Below are 21,773 nucleotides of genomic sequence, written 5' to 3' on the forward strand. Positions count from 1 at the left end.
TGTGCTCGATGCTTTTTTCCCCCCTTATCTCTACATGTCATAGAATAAGAGTTGACAAACATATAAACCATATCTCTGTAATTAGAAAAAGGTAATTAATTACCTGGCGGTGGTTCTTGGATAATCAGTCCTCCAGAGAGTGTCCGGATAGGCGACAGCACTTCAGGAAGAATGGCTTGCATGAACTGAACGCGGAAGTCATTTGGGTTGAACACAAAATCTCTCTCATGAGCAATTTCTTGAAGTTCTGCCAGGTCGGCATTTCTCGATCCAATGGCAAGGATCACTATCCGGTTCCTTTTCATCTCCGCCGCAGCTTGGTCAACGGCATCCCTGGACTTACCACCAGTGATGAGCACCAGCATGGGGAGCACCCCTTCCTCCATCCTGCACCCGGCAGTACTGGTGAAGAAGTTGTTCCTCACAAAGTCCAGTGCCGAGCCAGTGTTGAGTGCCGTGCCACCCATGAGCTTCATTCTCTTCACATTAGCCATCACATCCTTTCTGCTCTGGTGGGTGTTAAAATAAAACTCTGGCCTCACAGTGTCTGCGTACTGCGCCACCGCGACTTGGATCAGGTCGGGTCCAACCTCCAGCCTTTGGACAATTTTGGCAACGAAATCACGAATTGAGTTAAAGGGGCCAGTCCCCAAAGCAGTTGAGCCATCTATCAGGAAGACTATATCCTTCTTGTTCACTTCAATAACTGCAAGTAATACATGAACATAATGTTAGCGGAAGCCTTCACCACACTTTGTGCATCAGTTCTACGTCAACAGTTCAGCAAACTTCTTGTTTGCTTGGAGTTCCGTTACTCTCAACATCTTTAAAAGGGTCTTGCTTTCAAAACAGAATTATTTTTTAGGTTCTAGCAGAGGGCTAATAAGAAATCTGATTGAATGTTTCCCCTTTCTAAAACACAGAAGAGTTGAAGAGTTGCAAGAATTGCGTTGGTTATAAAACTTAGTATTCAAATGCATATACATGTCAAAACAAGAAAGAAAGGCAAACAGTCAAACAGTCAGGAGAAATCTTGGCACTCAGCTGGCACATGAGATAAAATAAGCAGGTTCTGCTCCTTCTATCTGCAGTGGAGCCATCTGAATCGTGCCAGAGTGTAGTTTGGTCTCAGAAGGATTAGGTTCCCAAGAGCAATGACACAAGTAAAGAACAGTCTCCACTTACTCAACATACCTGGACTTTGGGTCTTCACATCCTACATCTTTTTCCTTATCTAACAAAAACAAGTTACGATTTTTCTTGGCACAGCTAGTCCAGTCATGGAAGAGCTGAATTATATTCTGGTTGCCATGTCTTTAACAAAACAGGTCCCCTAGGCTGTAATCTCTGAAACTTTATTATTGACGATGGCATAGGACACAGAAAGAGCACAATTAGCTTTCCAGTTCCCTGGCTAAGTTTGAAGGAAGACAGTTAGGGAGGGAAAAAAACCCTGTTTTGCAGCATTGGAACCAAAACACCATCATATTTAATACAGCAAATCCACATGAAAAAACAGTAAATATTAACAAGACCAATACCATTATGATGAAAGCATTATACATGATCATCACGGGAGATAATCTTAATACCATCTTTTAGACAACCCCAGTCACATCATCACCTCCCTGATTTCGTGCCATTGAAGTGAAAAAGGAAACCTTGTGTTGCTTCCAAGTTATGCTGGAGCATTACGGATCATTGTGTTACTTTGGACCTGGGGTGTCCTTAAATCGCCTACCCACCTAAGAGCTCCTGAGATGGGGTCAATATTCAAGGTGGCAGCTCCATCACCTCCCGGCTCACTGCTACGCCCAGCGCACAGCCTGGGGGAAGAGGAGACCCAGCATCGTCGGGATCTCACACCCCTCAGGGCAAGTGGTAGCAAACACTTTCTTGTCCTGCCTGGATGGAAAAGGGCAGCCCCTCAGCCCATCAGGGCTCCTCTGCGTGGAGGCTATTTACTTTGGATTTGAACAAAGAACAAAGCTTTGGCTGCAGTCCTCCTTGGCCGGCCACCAGCTGGCCACGGAAAGCAGTGCTCCCAAAGGCCGGTCTCCATCAGGTTTCTCATTACGGGTGAGTGCCATGAAATTGGGCTACCTCAAGGAGTGATTTAGAGCCGGAGATGACATCTGCGACACGGCTGCCCCCTCTGCCCTCGGACCCCGAGAGACCTGCCTCTGCCAGCAAGCGCGAGCCTTTGCAAAAGCCTCTCACGGAGTCTTGCTGGAAATTGTTTGATTAAGGACCGATTGTCAAAATTTGAAGCTTAGAATAGCCCGCCGTGGTGCTGTCGGACACAAAATGATGAGAACCTGCAAGAAGCGAATGTGGTGGTACCCTCCCCGAGCCACAGCCTCACATGAGCTGCTGGTGGCTTGCAGTTGACTGCCCAGGCTGTCAAAACAGAGCTACTCACAAAGCAACAAGGGTTTGTTTAAATGATCCCTTTCCCAGAGCCATGATTTCCACCATTCATCCCCCCAGCCAGGTTTTTTTTCTTCATCAGTTACTCCGAGGAGAGGGCTGAAAACAGGAAACTTTCTAAATGGATAACAAGGGCTGAAATCTCTGCTTTGTATCACCCAGGAGAGAGGTCCAAAGCACTTCCTTAGCTTGTCAGCAGCTAGATACCCAAAAATGGAGACCCTGAAAACTTTTTACTTTATATAGAAGTTTTTGGGAAACATGAAAGGGGCTTTGCAAAGATGAGGGAGGCTGGGAAGGAATAGCTCCCTCTGCTACTCATTCCTCTTGCAGCTCTCAAATCCTGCAGTCTGTTTCCTTAGAGAAGAGGAATGCAAGAACTGAAACCAAAACCCACAGGAAGAAACACCCCACGGTGATCATTTCAATGGACACAATTAAAGCAAAAGCATTTAAGCAAGGCTGTACACATCTCATAGGGTCTGATCCAGAGCCCAGTAAAGCTGATGGCAAGTCTCCCAGGAATTTCAAAGGATTTGGGATCAAAGCATTGTATCTTTGACTTTAAAAGTTGAGAATGTTGGAGGGTGTCAGCATTGAACCCGGCCCTGCATAGTTCCCTCCTCATTGCCATCTCAGCTATCTTTGGTGAAGCACGTCTAATGTAACGATCCAGGCTTCCCCAGTAGCTAAAGGAGAGGGGAGAAGAGAGGCAGAAAGGCTCTTTGAGACATCCATTCGTCCCAGAAGGACTAGCGTACAGCCGGAGAGCTAAAGTGAAGCGAGGTGACTTCAGTATTTCACAGGAACGCTTGGCACCTCAATGGGTTTGGCATCCCTTTCAGGCTGCGGTGTGTTTCCCAAAGCAGTGCTTTATGCTGCAGACTTCCAAGGCACTGATGTGAATCAAGCAGACCAGTCAAAATTAATTGCTGTGGATGCTAGGGAAAGGAAATTCCCTAAAGCTCCTTTGAAAATACCCACTTCTCCATTTAGCGTATCCCTCTATATGTAATTGCACAGGCTGATGCTACTGTAGTGCCTTCTACAAATGAGCTGGCATTTTAAGTGAAAAATATGCAAGTGCAGATGAAACCAAATGTACCAACATTATAAATCTTGCCATTCAAACTGTTAAAAATCAGAGGGGCAGAACGAGAGGTTTTCCATTGACTTGCATGGGTCCTGGCGTGCACATTTTAGCTAGACATGCAGACTTCAGCTTATTTAGCTAAATTTGGTTCTTGTGGGGTGCTACAAGCAAAAGTTCTTTATGTTCTTTGCTGGAATAATCAAGGCAAGGTCATAAAATGATCTTTTAGGCAAATTCCTCCCTTTGATTTGAGCCACGGGATAGCAACCATGTTTAGACATAGATCAGCGAAGACATCTGGAATGCAGTTTTATATGTCAACATACGTCATGAGTTGAACGGTATGTACAGAACTCCAGACTGGCACTCAGATCCCAGAAGTGTTGTTTGCATTAACTGTCCTAGTAATTAAGTGCAGCAACTCCAGCCTGGCCCTTTCCAGGGGCCTCTGAAAAATGACATATTGTGTCTTTCATAAAGCCTCTCTATCAGTAAATTCAACTTAGTCATAAAACCATAGGGTGAGAAACGCTTAATGACCTACTTGCTCCAGATATTCATTATTCTGCTGCACCCAAGCTAATGCTAGTCCAGAAATAATGTCAATGGGGACTTAAGAGTGACAAAGTGACCTAAGTGGAATATTGACGCCTACATTTTCATTTCCCATGGCCTCACGGAAAGCTGTAAACTTTCTCAGCTTACGAATTGAAGGGAAATATATGTTAGCAAGGTAGGGATTTCACTTCAGAAGAACTAAGGGCTGTTTTGCTTTTAAGTTCAACAGCACAGGAATTTCACCCTTTTCCGAAGGATAGTGCAGTTTCAATGAGGTACAGAATTTTACTGTTTTAGCAAGCTGATAACTTCAACTCTGTGAAACAGGGATCCATTTAACATCCCTGTTAGCTTCCCCAGTCACATTTCATTCTCATGACACTTTCAACAGACATACAACGTAAGCTTACATGACATAAATGTTTTCAGAACTGACAGTGCTGCAGTATTTACTCCTGGGGTGCTTAGATACCCCAGTAAGGATTCTGTAAGCTTTTTTATACTCTGCTTGTGTCCTTTAAAACCCCATGCCATGCCCGTTATTGACACAAAACCTCACAGTTTTCAAAAGATAACCCACTGGGCAAATGAGTTTCTGCACACTAGCCGTAGGACTATTCGTCTTTCCCATTGTTTCCCCATAACCAGACCAGAGAGATGCGTTGCAAAAATTAAAAAATTAAATTAAAAAAATAAATGTGTTTTTTAAAGCGTGCAAAAGCTCATTCATTCATCGATTCATCGAAATGCAAGTCTAGAAAGGCATACATACCTTCAGTCACAATGGTTGGGGCCTCTAACAAAATGAGTCTTTGGGCCACTCCAACAATGTTGGGCAGTATTAATTCTTGAAGAGCATCAAGGTTATGGATATCCAGGGCAGTAAATGCGAAGCTTCCATCAGTAGCAATCTGCTGCAGCTCTGCACTGTCAGCATTCAGGACCCCAATGCTAAATGAAAATATACTAGCTTGCTTCACCGCTAACAAGCCCTCTCGGATATCATCACTAGACTCTCCACCACTTATCAGCACTAAAATCTGAGGCACCGCTTCCTCTATCCTGCTGCCTCCCGCCTGGGTTAAGAGGTTCTCCACCACAAACTCCAGTGCCGCACCGGTGTTCGCTTCCTCGCCACCGCGGAAACTAAGTGCCTTCACGGCATCCAGAACATCCGCTTTTGTGGAGTAGCTGTTCAAAGCGAACTCGGTTCTGGGTTGATCACTATACTGCACCACCCCAATGTGTATTTGCTGAGCTCCAACTCTGAGGCTTTCAATCAAATTTACAAGGAAATCACGTATGGCTTGAAAATTGACACTTCCGATGTTGTTTGATCCATCAATAAGGAAAATAAGGTCAGCGGACTCTTGAGCTTTAAAAAAAGAAATGCAAAAGGTGAAAGCATTAAAATGAGTGATTACATGCGGTTGTACAGTGTTCTGACATGTTTCTTGGAAAACCAGTAAGAAACACGAAAATGAGAAAACAAAACACATGTTCACTGAGGAGGTGATGTTTGCCTCTTAGTTCTGCATTCTGATTGAATACGAGCTCCCAGCCCCATCCCAGTAGCATTGGCTACCTATCAAGAGACGGCTCGAGTGGACACAACCTCAGCCAGTGGCTGCAGTTACACGGGGGTCAGCATTATTGGCACGCGAGGAGAAAACTTGGCAAAATATAATTTTTCAAAATCTAGATCCATTCCATCCGTGGCCGGTACTGTCCAAATACTTAGACAGAGCCAAAAGAAAAAGGTGGGTTTTGGTGGTAGTTCACCCTGAAGATAACGGGCGAGGACAATAATATTCGTAGGAGGTTTTCCTCATTGCAGTCTCTTTTTTTCTTTTTTTTTTTTGGAAGAAAAAAGCCACGGTTTACTGGATGCATGGAAAGTTTCGGTCTCTCTGTTGCAATTCTGCTCTTTTGCTGGTTAAAACCAGCAGCTGAATATATTGGCTTCTCCCACCATGAAGGATTATTACTTGAAATGCATTTGTTAGAAACAATTGAAAAGGTTTTGGTTATTATTCTTGCACTGGAACTCTTTTACCAGCTGCCAGCATATACACGATGGTATTTGTCCAGCAAGCTGACCCACACAATTGTCAACCCGTGCCACGCAAAAATTGTCTTGCTTTAATTATTTTGCACAAAGATGCATTGATTATCAATAGAGGGGTCTGGTCTGTATTTTTCATGTGGACTCTGGATATTCAATCAAGGAATGCAGAATCAGGTTAAAACAGGGTGATGAAATCAGTCATGACACAATTATCCAACTCTATTTGTTGTGACCATACACAGATGATCGCAAGCATCTGCTGAGAATATACACACACCAAACAAAACTTTTATATGGCAGGAACATGGTTGTTGAGGGGGAAGCATTTTTGCTGTGAGACTTACCGAAGCAGACCCAAAATGCCCTGGTGTCTGCTCTTACTCCTTTTGCTCAACTAATTTTACCATCAACGTCACCAAGAGCTGTATGCATGCAAAAAGGGGGGGAAGAAGACCCCAAAGCATGCTCAGATGTTTCCATGCTATTGCTCTCCAATCTTGTTAAGAAATCAAATTTCAGACTATTTGCAAATGAATGACAAGCAACATCTGGAAATCCCACCCAGCTCTCAACTTTTGAAAGCCGAAGGTGAAACCAGTAGCAAAACTGGCATGTAGTTTAGCAAGGCCAGGAATAAACTTGCAGTCTTTGCTATTAACCAGCAGTGTCAATAATTTTTTTGTTTTCTTTTTCAGTTGTTTTTCTAGTAAATGTTTTCATACATCACAATGCCACCAAGAGATTCAAATAATGCCGCAATTCCAGCGACAAAGGAGAAGGTCTCCAGGGCATCACTGCTTCCCTGGGCCAACTCAATAGCCAGTGTCAGCTTGGAGAACATCAACGTGGTTCAGAATCACAAAGGGCTCCAGGATTTATTTTTCCATCATTGAGTCTAAATTTAGGGGTGCTTAGGGTTGTCTTTACTGGGCCATTTTCAGTTGGGATGTACACGTTCTACTTCGTCATACAAATGAAAGGGAAATCTCAAAGCAGTTGTACCCAGCGCTGCTTTAGATACCCTGGACATCTTTTTGAGGAATGAGGTTTCAGACACCAATGGGTGTCATCACGGCAGCACAGGTCGCTCCCGCAGGAGAGAAAATAGATACGAAACAGATGCGTTGGATAATTTGTCATCACTGTAAAAAAACCTTGTACTTCAGTGCACATTTATGGAACAAGCTGGTGCTGGAGAACAAATAAAAGCATGCTTGTTACACAACTAAGCAAGGAGGGTCAGATGAGACAGACAGCTAAGATTTAATGAATACATCAGGGCAAACTTGGGGCTGACTTTCATACTTAATGCTGATCAGCTCTGGGGACTGCCACAGACCAACAGCTTTGGTACTCTGTACTGGAAGTACTATGGAACTGCGGGGGGTTTTACATTTCTGTTTCATATTAGGGCTCATTTCTAGCATAACATCCATGGCATTTTTATACATTTTAATGCTACATGGAGTTATCAGCTCAATAAATGACTTCTTAAACTCTTATGCAAACCATTATTTGTACCATGCTTTGCACACTATTGTCATCCAATGTTTAGGACCTGTAACAGCTTTTCCCATGTTTAATGATACTCGGTAGATAGCCCATGCAAGTCACACAGGGGCAAAACTACGATAGTAAGATTAGAATAAATTTGTGTTATGGGGGGGGAAGAAAATGCTTGCAAAAAAATATCTTTGAGCAGAAATGAACTTGGAAATGTGTGATATACACGAAGTAGGAATTTGCCTTTAAAGCTTTTAAAGAAACGTCTGTGACTCCAGATGTTTATGTACTATGGGGTTACCTGCTGGCGTGCCCCAGAGGAGGACAGCCAGCCACCAAAGACCAATTCCCCTATTGATTTCAACAGGGAAGCACTGGGGTCCTTCACGGCGAAGATGCCGAACAGCCGCTGCAGTGCTGTCAGCAGGTTGGGTATAACATTCGTTTTCCACATATATTGACATGATTTTCTTAGAATTGGTGACCCTTATGTCATTTTTCTGGGGCAGCTGCTTTTCTTCCCTGTGGCTTTCACATGATGTGGATATTTGCCCTGTCAAGCACTTTGCACAATAAAAACACACGTGAGCACAGCCTTTTGGTGTTGCTCGGTGTCATGCAGTGATGGAGAGCACCCAGTGGGGCTGGCGTGAGGGTTAATCAGGCAAGACAACACAGGGGGATTAATGTTACGCTGCCTCATTACACTGCCGTTGCCTTACATCACCCCACAAGCTATTGACCTTCAGATGGAGTCTCAGGAATAAAAAGAAAGGTTTGATCTCTGGGACTTCTGTTTTGAAACACAACAAAGCTGCTCAGAAGGCCCTTTCCGCACTGAAATTTCGTAAACAGAGAAGGGACGGAGGAAGACTGTTGTTTTTTTTTTTTCCAGGCAAATTGGGCCCCTGGCGTGCGGTCAGTGCAGATCGGCTGAAGCCAACGCAGTTTGCAGAGAGGTTTTGGTTACAGGAAGGGTCCAGCGCTCCGGCCGGTGGAACCCATCGGCTTGTAAAGAAGGCATTTGAGGGGCATCGCAAAAGGGACTCTCCAACCACACACCTTCTCCAAGCGGATGAGGAGAGAGGCTACGGGACAGCTCAGGGATGGGGTTTCAGCAGAGAAGTTCTCCACCGAACTGCTTTTGCCGTCTTCAGCCAAGAATGTGACTTTCTGGAGTAGCACATTGCCTATCTCCCCCGCTACCTGCAAGGGGACATCCCGCATGGTGTCCCCACAGCCAGCAGCGACCTTCTTGGTCTCCAGAGGGTTTTCAGTCAGGGCCTCAAAGAGTCACCATCACGGCTGGTGTGTTCTTCTCCTATTTCCCTGCCTTGGGATTGGATAGGATGGGGCAATTTAATAACTCTGCAGAGCTCCCTACGTTTGCATTTCCATGCCATGGGTGCAAAAGCATGGCCACAACGGGCCACTGCCCATCCAAGGGCTCCTGCGCTACCTCCTGGCAGCTCTGGCAGGGATGCCAGCTCGGTCTGCAGACAACGGCACACTCGATATCTACAAACACGGGGCCACACGCTTCAAACCTTTGTTTTTAAACCTCTGAACGTCCATCTCAGTCTTGCCCCTACAAAGGCTTTAAACAGCGCAACGCCAGCAGATACCGTGCTGATGGGAGCCATCAGCAGTCAGCCATTACCTGTGATGTCTTTAACCAGTCCTTTGGCCCCAGCCTTTTCTGGAGTCATGGATGAACGGACACTCGCCACTAAGTCTCCAACTATGCCGTGGAGAGCGGTAAAATTCTCTAGGTTGAAAAGGTGCATATCGAAGGGTTCGCTCGCTATTTCCTTTAACTCCCCTTCCACTGCATCCTGCACGCCGACCGCAAACATGTTTACACGGGCCGATTTAAGGACAGATGATGGCAGAGCCACATCATCCTGGGATCGTCCGTCCGTTAACACTATAATAACCTGGGGGATGCCTTCACTGGCTCTGCTTCCAGCAGCTTTAGTGAGGTGGTTCTCGATTAGGTACTCTAATCCTTTTCCAGTCTCGGTGCCTCCCCCCATGTAAGGCATGTTGGCAATATGGGACAGGACGTCTCGGGTAGAGGGGTAGGTATTTAACTGGAACTCTGTGTGGGGGTTTCCGCTGAACTGGACCAGGGCAAAGCGAAAATCATTTCCTCCCACATCTAAAGCTTTTACAACATCATACAGAAACTCTCGAACAAGTTGGAAATGTTCCTTCCCAATGCTCCAAGAGGAATCCACTAGAAATATTATATCAGCCACGGCAATGGTTTTGACAGCTTTAAAAAAACAAATGGGGGTTTAGGATTTTCTATCGGTCAGCACAAGCATGCTTCCTCCTCCTCCTCCTCCTCCTCCTCCTCCTCCTCGCCCAAACGACCGACGGCCTCTTTCACACGGTGGAAGTGAAGCTTAGCTTCCCCTTATCGCCCGCAGCAAAACGAAAAGCACTGGAGAAAAACCAGGCAGCCACCAGCGCCCCGACACTGCAGGCGTTGGGGAACAGGAGGGGACAGCATGCGACCTACCCTTCCCGGGGAGGGGGAGGCGAGATGCTTCTCCCCTCCCAGACCCTCGCTGCACAGGTTTGGATGCCAGCCCTGAGCCAGACAAAGGCGCCTTCGGCTTCACGTGTGAATTTGGGCTCGCTTGACTTCAAACCACCCGTGGTCTCCTGTGCTTTTCTTTGCTGGCTCAGGGCTTTGCTGGCTCCATGGCGGTGCTCGAGGAAGAAAGAGCTGCTCAATTTGAGCAGCCTGGGTGCTGGCGTGAGTTTTCCATATTTTTCCTGCTGCTAACAGCCCCCCCCCCCCATGACACCAGCTACTGTCCCAAAGACACCAGCGCCTCCTCTTAAAAAAAAACCCAGCAGCCTTTCTGCAGGTCGGTGGCAGTGTTCGTCTCACTGCAAAATGCCCTCCTACACATGCAAGGAGGGCAAAACAGCTCTGCCCAGGAGAAAACCCGCTTGGGGCCACCCTGGGTGCACGTCCCGCACCCCTGTCCCCTGCAGAGCATCCTCAAAGGCACGCCACCGGCCAGCGACATGCTCGGGAAGGCACCGCGCACGTTGGCCAAGGTCTGGGTCTGAAGGGACCCTCAGCCGAGCGGGAACTGAGGAGCAGAAGGTAAACCACAACGTACCATCAACATGCATGTTAAAAACCAAACGGTGCGAATGTCTCGGTGTGAACTAGCGGCACGTTTGTACGGGGGCGAAATCGGATAAAGCAGTCTGGTCTTACCTGCTTGCTGCTGGGCACGAACCGAACAAAAGCCTGAGAGTAGGAGGCAAAACATTGCCACGAAGGGCAAATGTCGGTGTTTCCTCATTTTGGTCTTTTATTTGAGTTTTCTTTTTATTCTCTTTGTTTCAAAGCACCCAATGTGAGACCTAAGGGAGAAAAACAGGGAGAGTGAGAAACAGCGGCAGTGCTGGCCAGGCATGGATGAGGCACAAGATAGAAAAGCCAAACCATGTGGTTCTGCAATGCTTTTGTGGCACTTTGGCAGGAAAAAAATATTTTAATGCTGGACAGAGTCTGCTTTGTAGCAAGCATTTCTTTGGAAGAGGAATCATCGCTCACATAATTGGCATTTAATCACTCCTGTGGACTTAGATGGCTTTCTTCTTGCCTATGCTGTCCCAGGTAATACCTAATATATAGGAAAATGGCCAGCCTAGGTTTCTACCACCAACCCTCAAAATATACAATAACCTCTTACATGTCCCCCTCACCCATGGATGACCAGCTGAAACATCTTGGCCAACGTGTTCCCTCTTGCTGTTGCCCTTTCTTATCTTATTTTTCACAAACACCATAATAATAATTGCCCTGAACATCCATCTTTGCCTCAGCTCACCTTTTCAGCTGTCCCAAACATACAAATGGAAATTTAATTACTCCAGACCCAAGTGAGCCACATGATCTGGCTGTACAGCAAAAAGCCCTTGGACTCTCCCAAGCTCACAGCCCCAGCGGTGGAATAGCTTGCGCCGGCTGATCACATTTTGGAAAAGCACCAAGAATAACATTTTACATGTTGGAGCCAAAAATATAATTTATGGAAGTTTCTTATCTGTGATCCACCTGGCAAGTCTTCTGAAATAATGTCTCCTTCAGGAAAGCTGTGTATCTGTTGTCATGGAGATGGCCGATTTATTATTTAATCTTCATTTCCAAGCCTACAGAGCAGAAACCAGCAAGGCTTGCTTAATTGAGAAAATATCCTCCCAAAAGGGAACGCAGTGGTTTAATACTTTTCATTCCCCAAAAGGAGCTCAATTACTCAAATGAGCCAAAAGTGATTCAAATAGATCAATCTATTAACCAGATCATCATTAAAAAAAAGAAAAAATCAATTTTCTTATTACCATCCTTGCCAACTCCATCAACCCGGAGAGTTATGACCAATACAAAAGCCTAAGAGGGCTGCGCGGGGAAGACTAACCCCCTCTTTAAGGAAAGGCATGGTAGTTACACAGATGGCCATCATTGGCACAGCCAGAAACAGAACCAGGTGCCGGAAATTAGGAAAATTTGGAAATAAACATCTGAACAGCCTATCCCTCTTCCACTGAAGAGACGCTCCTCAGGGCTATCAGAGTGGGGTTCGGTGGAAAGGAGGGGACAGCCTCCACCTCGTTTCCCAAAACCTGGCGTGATCCTGACACTTCCCTGCGTGTCAAAGCTGGGCTGGGGTCTGGTCCTTCTCAGGAGAAGGAGCTTGCAGCGTTCGCTCTTCCATGTGTTCCAGATGGCATTTATGAATGCCATATAGCATGAGTCAGGCAAAAGCTAGCCTCTACCTTTCCCCCTACATTTGTGTAGAGTAAGAATAATAACACCAGGTGGAGAGACATTTAATAGGCTCCCAGAGCCAGCAGCTAGCACGCAGCATTAATTAAGACATGACAAGTCTTCCCTGTTATTGGCAACATCTCGATTTATAGAGGCAGCTGCTGCAGCCCAGAGGTGTCACTATCATTCATAAAAAGACTAAAAAAATCATCCTTGTTAGCTGGCACCCATCCATCCCCCTGGCTGTTTCAGTCCAAGCCAAACCTCCCAGTGCCTCCAGCGGGAACGAACCTGCTCCGCTGGACTGCGTCCCTGATTTACAGCTTGCTCCCACAAAACCTAGGTACACCCAAAGGAGGCATGGAGAAGGGAAAGCTGGGCTCTGCTTCCCCGTGGGTGGAAGGTCTGTAGTTCCCAGAGCTGAGGTTTGCAAAAAGCACTGAGCTTGTGACAACCACCCATCCGACCACCCGTCCAACCCCATCGGAGCATCTCCGCTCTGGGCAGAAGAGGTTTATGGAAGAGCTGCAAGTTTTTTGAGACAGGCTTGCCTTGCAGCATCCATTGGGAGTAAAAATGCTGCTAGCAATGAATGAAAAATGTGAAATAAAACGTGTGCTACGGAAAAACAGCCTGTTAAAATAATGTACGCCGTAGAATTGCTAGTATTTCTTTTCCAAAACGCAGGAAGTTATGTTATCATCCTGTTTATTAGCTGCTGGCATCCTATCCCTCTGCAGTCACAACAGCTGGGGGTGAACAGAGCATCAAGATAAACCAGGGAAAATTACTGTCTTGACAGCTAATAAATGACAGGACCGAAGCAAACATTTGGAGGTTTTTTGGTTTTAACACTGAGCAGCTACAGAGAGCCTTACGGGGCTGTTTACAGCCATGAAACACAGCAGAAGGGAAAAACAAATCTCCCCGGTGCTACAAAATCTCCCCTGCCCGCAACACCCCCCATGGCCCTCCCGCAGTGCTGGGCAACTGGGCTTTACATTGACTGGGATTTCCAAACTCAACGGTGGATCTACACCTACATCTTTAGGGCTGCTTTGGCTTGAAAACCCTTGAAGAACTGCCTTGCCCATGTTCAAACAAGGAGCCTGGGGGAGAGCCAGGGCTGAGCCCACCTCCCTTAGGTCCCTTTGGGTCACGGTTCAGCCCCGGAGCCTTGCGGCAGAGAAGCCACCGGCTGTACTTTATGTACCTCCATCCTGGCAAACCCAAATGGCTGAAAGTCAAGGGTCAGCCCTTGGGGCACCATGAGAGAAACCTGGATATCACAGTGTGTTAAAACAACACTCAGTCTCAGCTTTGGTTTATTTGCCCTGGCCAGCTGGGAAATACAATGCCTTTTTCAAGCAATAGTAAGTTGACTGTTCTTTTTAGTCACCTTCTTTTCCATTTTAGCCTTTAGGAGGCCTCCAGATCTATTTCCAGCTTTCTCTGTGACCTCCATCATGGTATTTTTAGTTGTATGAAAGCGGAGGGACTTGTTCATCAACAAGAGATGAGTTTTTTAGCATCATGCTTCCCCCAAACCATCCTAAAATCACAGGAGCTGAGATTAGTTATTAGAAGGAAAGAAGCAGCAAAGTCTTGCAGGAAGAGGTGATTGATGTTTCTTAGAGACTGACAGATAACCTATGGAAAAGAGGAGCATTTAAGCACAGGTGTTCCTGATCAGGGCTGTCCCTTATATCCCCGCCTCCACAGCACCCTTGTTAGCAAAGGAGGAAGAGCTGGGTGCTTGCAGAAAGGGGTGGGTGAGGAGATGATCTTCCCGTAGGGGATGGCCCTTGAGAAGAAAAAGAGAGGATAGCAGCTTTTTTTTGTAGAGGTAATGTGCTTCTCGGGAGGGTTTGGGGGGGGTTTGAACCAAAACTCTGCTCGGACCTGGTTTGACTGAGCCAACAGCAAGTCTCTGGCTCAGTGAGAAAAGTGGGTTTAAGACAGTAAATGATGTGATTTTTATTGGTCTTGCTTGGCTTGCCCTGGTGAGACACAAGTAGCTTGCTTTGCTCGATGTGTTCTTGCTTTGTGTCCCAAATGACCCCTGGTCACAGAAGCTGGAGATGGCACCAGCTTGCTGGGGGTGGAGGATAAAACCAGGGATGTAAACTTCTGTTAATTCATTTTAATTCTTCATTATGGCAAGTATCTGTTTTGCAACTTTATTCTCCTGGATTGTTGTTATTTTCAATAATGTATTTTCAATAAGGCAATTTCATCCTGGATTATTTTTTTTTAAATGAAAAGTTCCTTGCAGTCCTGGGGGGTGAAAGCTCTGGTGGAGCTCTTGATGTAATCACTGCAAGCTGGAAAAAAATGTTGAAAAACCTGACTGCTGAGTGCCTTTAGAAAAGCCAAACGTTTTCCTGAACTGTTAGGCATTAGCACTAAAACCTGGGTAGCTGGTCTCTTAATAATTCATGTGCTAAAAGATTAACTCATGTAGTCCTCAATAATCTGAAGTTTTTATGTCTGTCTAGAGTTTATATAGTGTGTGGTGACCTCTTAATATCACAGTATGTCCTCCATTTCATCAGAAGATATACATCTGTTACTAATAATGCTTTCAAAAGGCAATCATTTCTACCAGTAACGCAATGAAGTGATTTCCTTAAATATTTTCCCCAGCAGCTATTTTTTGCTTATTGCATACTTCTCTGTGCATAAAGTTTGACATTTTACATAATTTTTTTTATTTGAGTGGATGTTTCAAATTCACTTTCTAAGCAATCAGTTGCCGCGAGTGTGTGTTTTTTCACTAGAGCGTAGTTAAAATAAAATCTGTCATAGTGCAAAGCAGATGAGTAGACTTAAAAAAAGCAAAACATAAAAGGCAGGGAAAAAATTACTACAGCTGTTATGTATCACTTTGATTCATTATATATGCCTCAGCTGGGCTGGCTGGCTTTGAGAGGGGAGGCAAAATATCTATGGCTTTGGTGTGAGTAGAAATGTGGTGTGTGTCATGCGTAGATATGGATGGGTGCGACGGCAGGTAGAGGGAATAACTAATGTTGTTGTAAAATACCTCTTAAATCTGAACTCCCAGCTCGGCGGTGCTTCAGACAGCAATGCTATCTGTTGTGCCGGACTGTCAGAGAAAGCAGTCGGCACAGCTCGAGCTGTCGGAGGGGTTTTCTGTATTAGCGTTTTGTAGTTGCTTGATGCTTTTCTTCAAAACTAAAGGACTGAGCTGGGCAGAACTGACTCTTGGGGCATGATAATTAAGAAATCCAGAACTACTGATTTCTTTGTGAAATCTGCTCCCATCAGCTCTCCCTCCCCGTGACACGTTGCTGCAGGGAGGTGAGCAGCCTCTGGGAAAGGACAGAGGACCCAAAGCAAGTGTGGTAGGCAGAGCCATGACTGGCGTGCTCTTCTTCTGGGGACAAAGTGGCCTGGGTTTGGGCTTGGCCAGCCAGTGCAGCTTTGCTAGCTGGCACAGCCAGGGACCTTTGGGATATCTCACTGCCCCAGACCACAATACATGTGGTCTGATTTTTCTTGCCCAGCCCTGGGGCATCCCCCCAAAATATCTCAAATAAAAACCTGAAAAGCAATTGCAGCCCTTAAATTCCCTTGTGCGTGTGGGATGGGTCATCTTGTACTGGGAGAAAGAGGTGGATTTGCACTTGGGTCCCAACAGCTTTTCTGAAAGGGGATCAGGCAGGACGTGAGGGAGGGCAAAGCATCATCCCACAGATGGTGCGGGAGACGAGATGCGGTGAGCATCCTCCAGACCCCTCTAAATTCTGCCCCATGGGAATGGCAGGGTCAAAACCAAGGGGCCTCTGCCTTCATCTGCATTTGCTTTGTGGGGATCTCCCCATGCCTTATCATCACCCTGTTTCCCAACCAAACTGCTCAGTCCAAATTTCCCTTGACTTCTCTGCTATATGTGTGTCCCTTGGGGGAGCAGCGGTGAAGCCATGAGGCTGCAGTAAGCCTCGCCGGTGGCTTGGAAGTGGACGCTGGCCACCCAGCACAACTATTTGCAGCCCCAGCAGTGGGATGCACATCCAGTTGTGGCTGTGGAACAGGCAGGGAGGAGAAACAGCTCCCAAAATCCCAGCGTGGAGCTATGGTGGCACAGATTGCCCTCTGGAGGTGATGCATGCTCCTCTCTCAGCTGGATGAATCCCCCTTTAAATCCCTCTGCGCTGTTAAGAGCTCTGAGCTGGGGAAAACATGAGCCAAGAGCCACTCCTAGCAGTGATTTGGACACCTAGGAGGCTAAATGCTAGGATTTTTCCATGTGAAATAGCTCAGTCACCTTTGAAAAGGGACATAAGGGTCCCAAGCCTCTAACCTGGCCACTTCTTCAGCATAGAGCACTAAATCTCACCTGGCCCCACAGCCTCCAGGAGAAGCAAGGCTATTTCTAGAGACTTAGGATGAGCTGTATAGAACAGATCCTGAATTTATTCGTGGTTCCAAGTGGTGCTATTTCAATGTGCACCAGCTCTTTTGAAGGGTTTCCGTGAACGTTGCTGCCATCTGGCATTGATGGCACAGGGAAGGTGAGGGTGGTTGGGTTGAGGGCTGCTCCTGAAAACATTTCTTCCTACAAAGGTAGACCTGAGCATTAAAAGCAAACAAGCCTAAAAGGGTGGAAAATCTTCCTGCTCTTGCAAACCACTTGAGCTCTGATTTTTGAAAACCAGCATTCAGCAAAGCGACGGAGTTATGTTGCATTTATATCCTACCCGGGCAAGTTCTCTGGATGCTAGCATTTAACATGAATCACATATTCATTTCTGTTCTTATAAGCATGCTGTTGGCTTAAAATCTGGTTGTTTTCTTCATCTGAAGACTGAAGCTAAAATAGAGTAGTTAATAAGAGGAAAGGGAGTATTTGCTAAAAAAGGAGGAAACTCCCTCAAAGATCAATGCCTCTTTATGTATAGTAACCTAAGCCTCCCGGAGCCTCTCCACCCAAACAAATCGGTTCCTTAATGTGGAACACAGATCACTTAAAAAGGTGGAAAAAGTGATGGGCACGCGGAGCGGTAAGGCTGGCTGTGATTCACAGTGGAGAGCAGGCATGCGATGCCACCCATAGCCAGCCCCACTGCCCTGCACACCCAGCATGGGGGCAGGTTGATCCCATTGCTGCAAATCAAATGCATCCAGGCTGGGAGAATACCGTCCAAGGCTGGCAAGGCTATGCAGTTACCAGAGTTTGCACTGATGGAAGGAATAAGATGTTCCCTTCCCTCCGCTTCCCGGACAGGCACGTAGCAAAAGTTAGGAGAGGAACAACTTTTTTTTTTTTCCCCTCCTTGACATGTGGGAATACAGTGAGGGCTGGTTTAGCTCACCCTGAAATCGGGGAAGGTTAATGCCTTTAAATGGAAAACTGCAAAGATGTTTGAAAAACTGGAAAGGGAACTGGGGAGACTGCTGAAAAATGGAAAGGGAATGAATGAATGACGAGGGGCGGCAGCAGCAAGCACACAGCCCTGCGCTCCTGTCTTAGAAATGCCATCGCACCCCTGGTCAAGGTCGACCTCTCTGCAAAGATCAGGGTGAATGAGGGATAAGGTTGGGGATGGAAAGCCTGTTCCCCCGAGCTCTGGTACTGGTGAGTCAAGGGATGGGGCTGGGGAGATGCAGAGCTGGGTCTCTGCTCTGCCACCGCATTCCTACATGACCTTGGAGGAGTCCCCCAGCTCCCTGCAACAGCCTCCGGCTGGAGACATCTCTCTGGCCTCCACAAAGCCTGTAAACTGGGCAGTTGTGCCCCAGAAACAGAGCTATTTAAGCACAGTAATTACCCAACCATAAATACTGATTTATTTTTTTTGAAAACCAGTAAGTAATGGGGTAAGTTTGAAAAGCCAAAGTTTGAAAAATGCAGCGTTCCTCCCCTGAGAGTGTACATGAATCATCGCAGCAACCAGAAATGAGCTGAGAGTTTCCCATTGCACCCGCTGGAACCGGAGTGGCTTTGGCCACCTCCGCTCCAGCCAGTTTTTGGCCCCCATGCCTGGTCAGGAAACCAATTTGGCCACAACCATTTCTCACCCCGGGCTCCAGTTGGGAAGGGAGGGCTTTGCTGAGCCAAGAGGGATGGTGGCAGGGTGTCTCCGTGATTAGTCATAGCCGCCCCCTCGGCAAGAGCATCGCTGCGTGCAAAGCCCCGGGGAGCTGAGGGTAACTGGGGCTATGGGGGGAAAGGGCTGGGAAGGCAGGAGGGAGCAGGGATGGGGGCTGTGGAGAAGGGAGGTGGCTCCATGTAAGGCTGGAGAGCCCTGGGGGAAAAATATCTGATGTTTGGCCGATTTCCCTCTCCATGGATGACCCCGAGAGGATGAGGATTGTCCCTGGAGCAGCACGGACGTTCCCGGGAGCGGGACTTGCGTGGGGTGGACGGGCTGACAAGCATCTCTGGCCAGTTCATCCTACCTTGCCTTGAGGCAGGAGGGGTGAGGGCTGCTATCAAACAACCCCCAGCCCCGGGGGCATGCCTCAGAGAGGAGGAGGGCAGTGAGACACCCCCTTAGCCAGGGTTCCATTCATGCACCCACCTCCTTGTGCCCAAGCAGCTCCCCAAACCACAACATATCCTCCTCGGCGCACCCACCCCGCTGCTTCCCAGGGCATTCCGCTCCTGTCCTGCCAGGCTGCTGCTGGAGTGATTTGAAGGCATCAAAGGCAAACAGCGTCCTGCAGCAGCAGGGGGGGAAAAAAAGCCCTGCTCGGTGCTTTGGGATGAATTTAATTCCCCTGCAGTGGTGGGGCCAGGAACATGCCCGTGCACCTGCGGTGCATCGGCTCCGGGAGCAGGCTCCTGGTGCAAGCAAGCCGGCTGCATCGCTCTGCTTTTCCAAGCGCAATGCAAGCCTGGGTGTAGCTTTCCTCTGAGGACACCGCTCTGTGCACGGGATGGGTTTTGTCCAAAGTTCCTTAAAAACTCCCCAAAGACTAACATCCCACCGAGGAGGGGAAATGCAGCACGGCAGCTGCTGAGCCCAGGCTAAGGGCTCCCGCGTGGAAAGCAACACTTACCCCTGAGAGAACCCCCAAAAAAGTTGCTTATTCCAGGATTTTCCGCTCTGAAGCGCCTCTCACCCTTGCTTCATGGCGCGCCGACGCTGCTCAGCCTTCCCGCTCCCCGCTTGCCTTGCTCGGTGGGGGGCGAGCACCGGCGGGGCGAGGGAAATGGGGGTGCACTGGTCCCCGCAAGACGGCCGCCGCGGGTCTGAGTGAGGCCGGAGGAGGCAACTGGCGCGGGAGTGCCGGGGGGCCGGGCGATCTGGCGTTGCAAATGGGATCCAGATGGTTGGTGCTGGCGTTCCCAGGGCTGAGGTCAGAGCTGCTCATCACACGCGGGTCCCGTCCCCCCCCCCACCACCACCCACCCACCCTGGGGGACGCTTCCGTGCTGTGTGCCTTCCCCTTCCCGCGCTGGCCCCGCCGTCTCCAAAATGCTTCTCCCTGTTATGGGTGAGAAGAAATATATATTAAAGAAAAAAAGCCCTGCAGGGTCGCAGGAGCTGATTTAACTATGCCTTTCAGTCGGGAAGGGCTGGACTTGGATGTTTGGAGGAGCCAGGACGTGCCAAGGACCATACCAAGTTACGCAGGGCGCTTCAAGATGCTTGAGGCTGCAGAAAGCTCACCCTCTCCCCCTGAACAGTTACAAGGCTCAGCGCAAGGGGAGAGAGTCTCTTCTTAATGCAGTTCTCTAGTTACATGTAACAGCGTTTTCTTATCTGCCCAGATGGGGAGGAAGAAGTGGCGGGGTTTATGTTATAGCATATCTTATAAATAAAAGTCAGAGCCTTAGCATAAATATTTTAAAATACATGTAGCTTACTGAAAGGTTTAAAGTAAAAGTTTGAAAGGCAACAAATCAAGTCAGCAAGTTTCTGACCGGTGATTTTTCTTAAACCTATGTGCTCTGAAAAAATACCTTTAACCTTTTATTGGGCAGAGCCTATCAGGCAGATTTGGGGGGCTAATTTTAGCCCCCTGCCTTGAATGACAGCATGTCATTAGTCAAAGTTAAACACTTCAGTCTGGACTGGGTTGTGATTTGCAAGAAGTGGTGGTATGGAAACATGAATTCTTATCTCTTGCCTTTGTTTGGTTGCATATAAGGCTGGAACTGAGATGGCGTCCCTGGAATCAAATAGTCAAATTCTCTTCATTTCAAATTATTACGTTTGCTCTAGGCTTTGCGCTGTTTGAAAGACTAGCCACATAAAGAAATAGCTGGAATGCTTCAGGAAAGTGCTGAGCCCTTGAACTGATGCAATAGCTCGTTTTAGAAATAGTGCTTGGCTTGGCGCTTGCAGAGACTGAACGCCGACCTCGCGAGGGGATCCAGCACAAACATCGCCAGCCGCGTGCCCGAAAGCAAGCGGGGTGTCGTGTCCCCCGCAAATCTGGCAACCTGGATCTCAAAGGCAGGGTGTTCCCAAATAATATATGTGCCTGGCAAAAGGGAGCTGCAGCTCCTCGCTGGTTGGCGGCGGGCGGCTGAACAGGGCACGGAGGAAACAGGGTCTGCTGGGAAGCAATGACAAACGTGTAACGGCAGCCAAGATGGGTGAGGGGAGGCTGCTAGAGGATAAAATACATATGATGGAGGTGCACTACCTTGGCAGAAACACCCAAACCAAAGGATTTTCCTTCTGAATTCGGCTGTCAGGGGGACAGCCCAACCGGGCTGCTACGGTGGCACCAGCATCCCAGTAAAGCAGCAGCTCGTGGCCACGGGTGCTCTCACCCCATTGCCAGCCTCCTACTGAACAGGCAGGCGATGTGCTGCCCTGCATCTTCTCCTGCCTTTGGACTTCCAGGCTACTGCCTCTCCTGCTCATCTCAGCCCTGCTATCACCTGTATCACGCACTCAGCAAGAATTACATCCACCGAGTGGGGTCCAGCAGTTCCAGTTTGCCGCCACCAGTGGAAACCAGTATGGTTCGGTCATAAGAGCTCAATGGCACATGGGATTTGTATTGCCATTAGTTCAGATAACCTTCAAAACCCAGAGTTTTCTGCGTGGCAATGAAGGAAAGCAGGAAAACAGTTTTAAGTGACTGGCAAAAACAGACAATAATAAAACACAGGAAAGCCCCAGCCACCCCAGAACGGTAGTGAAAAACAGCCAAGGTAGAGGATCGGAGATAAGGAATGTAACAATATTGGCAAAATGCATATGACCTGCATTGTATGCCTATCACAGCTCGACTGACAACATATTTAACTTGGAAGTTAGTATTTATTCTTTTCACGATGCAGTATTTGTCTTAATACGGTTTTAATATTGAAGTGACTTTTACGAGTGCTC

The 21,773-nt window shown here is 47.5% G+C and overlaps 1 protein-coding gene across 1 annotated transcript in view; it reads right to left on the reverse strand.

The window, feature by feature from the left end:
* The window catches only part of COL6A3 (collagen type VI alpha 3 chain), a 64,404-nt gene extending 44,746 nt beyond the window's left edge, over positions 1-19,658 (reverse strand). The window contains 5 exon segments of the mRNA XM_050900264.1: positions 104-706; positions 4,854-5,456; positions 9,313-9,930; positions 10,897-11,045; positions 19,483-19,658. Coding sequence (XP_050756221.1) covers positions 104-706; positions 4,854-5,456; positions 9,313-9,930; positions 10,897-10,984 — 1,912 coding nt within the window. The 5' untranslated portion in view covers positions 10,985-11,045; positions 19,483-19,658.
* Between the last annotated feature and the right edge of the window lie 2,115 nt (positions 19,659-21,773).

Source organism: Gymnogyps californianus, chromosome 7 (genome assembly GCF_018139145.2).
Source record: "Gymnogyps californianus isolate 813 chromosome 7, ASM1813914v2, whole genome shotgun sequence".
Taxonomy (NCBI): domain Eukaryota; kingdom Metazoa; phylum Chordata; class Aves; order Accipitriformes; family Cathartidae; genus Gymnogyps; species Gymnogyps californianus.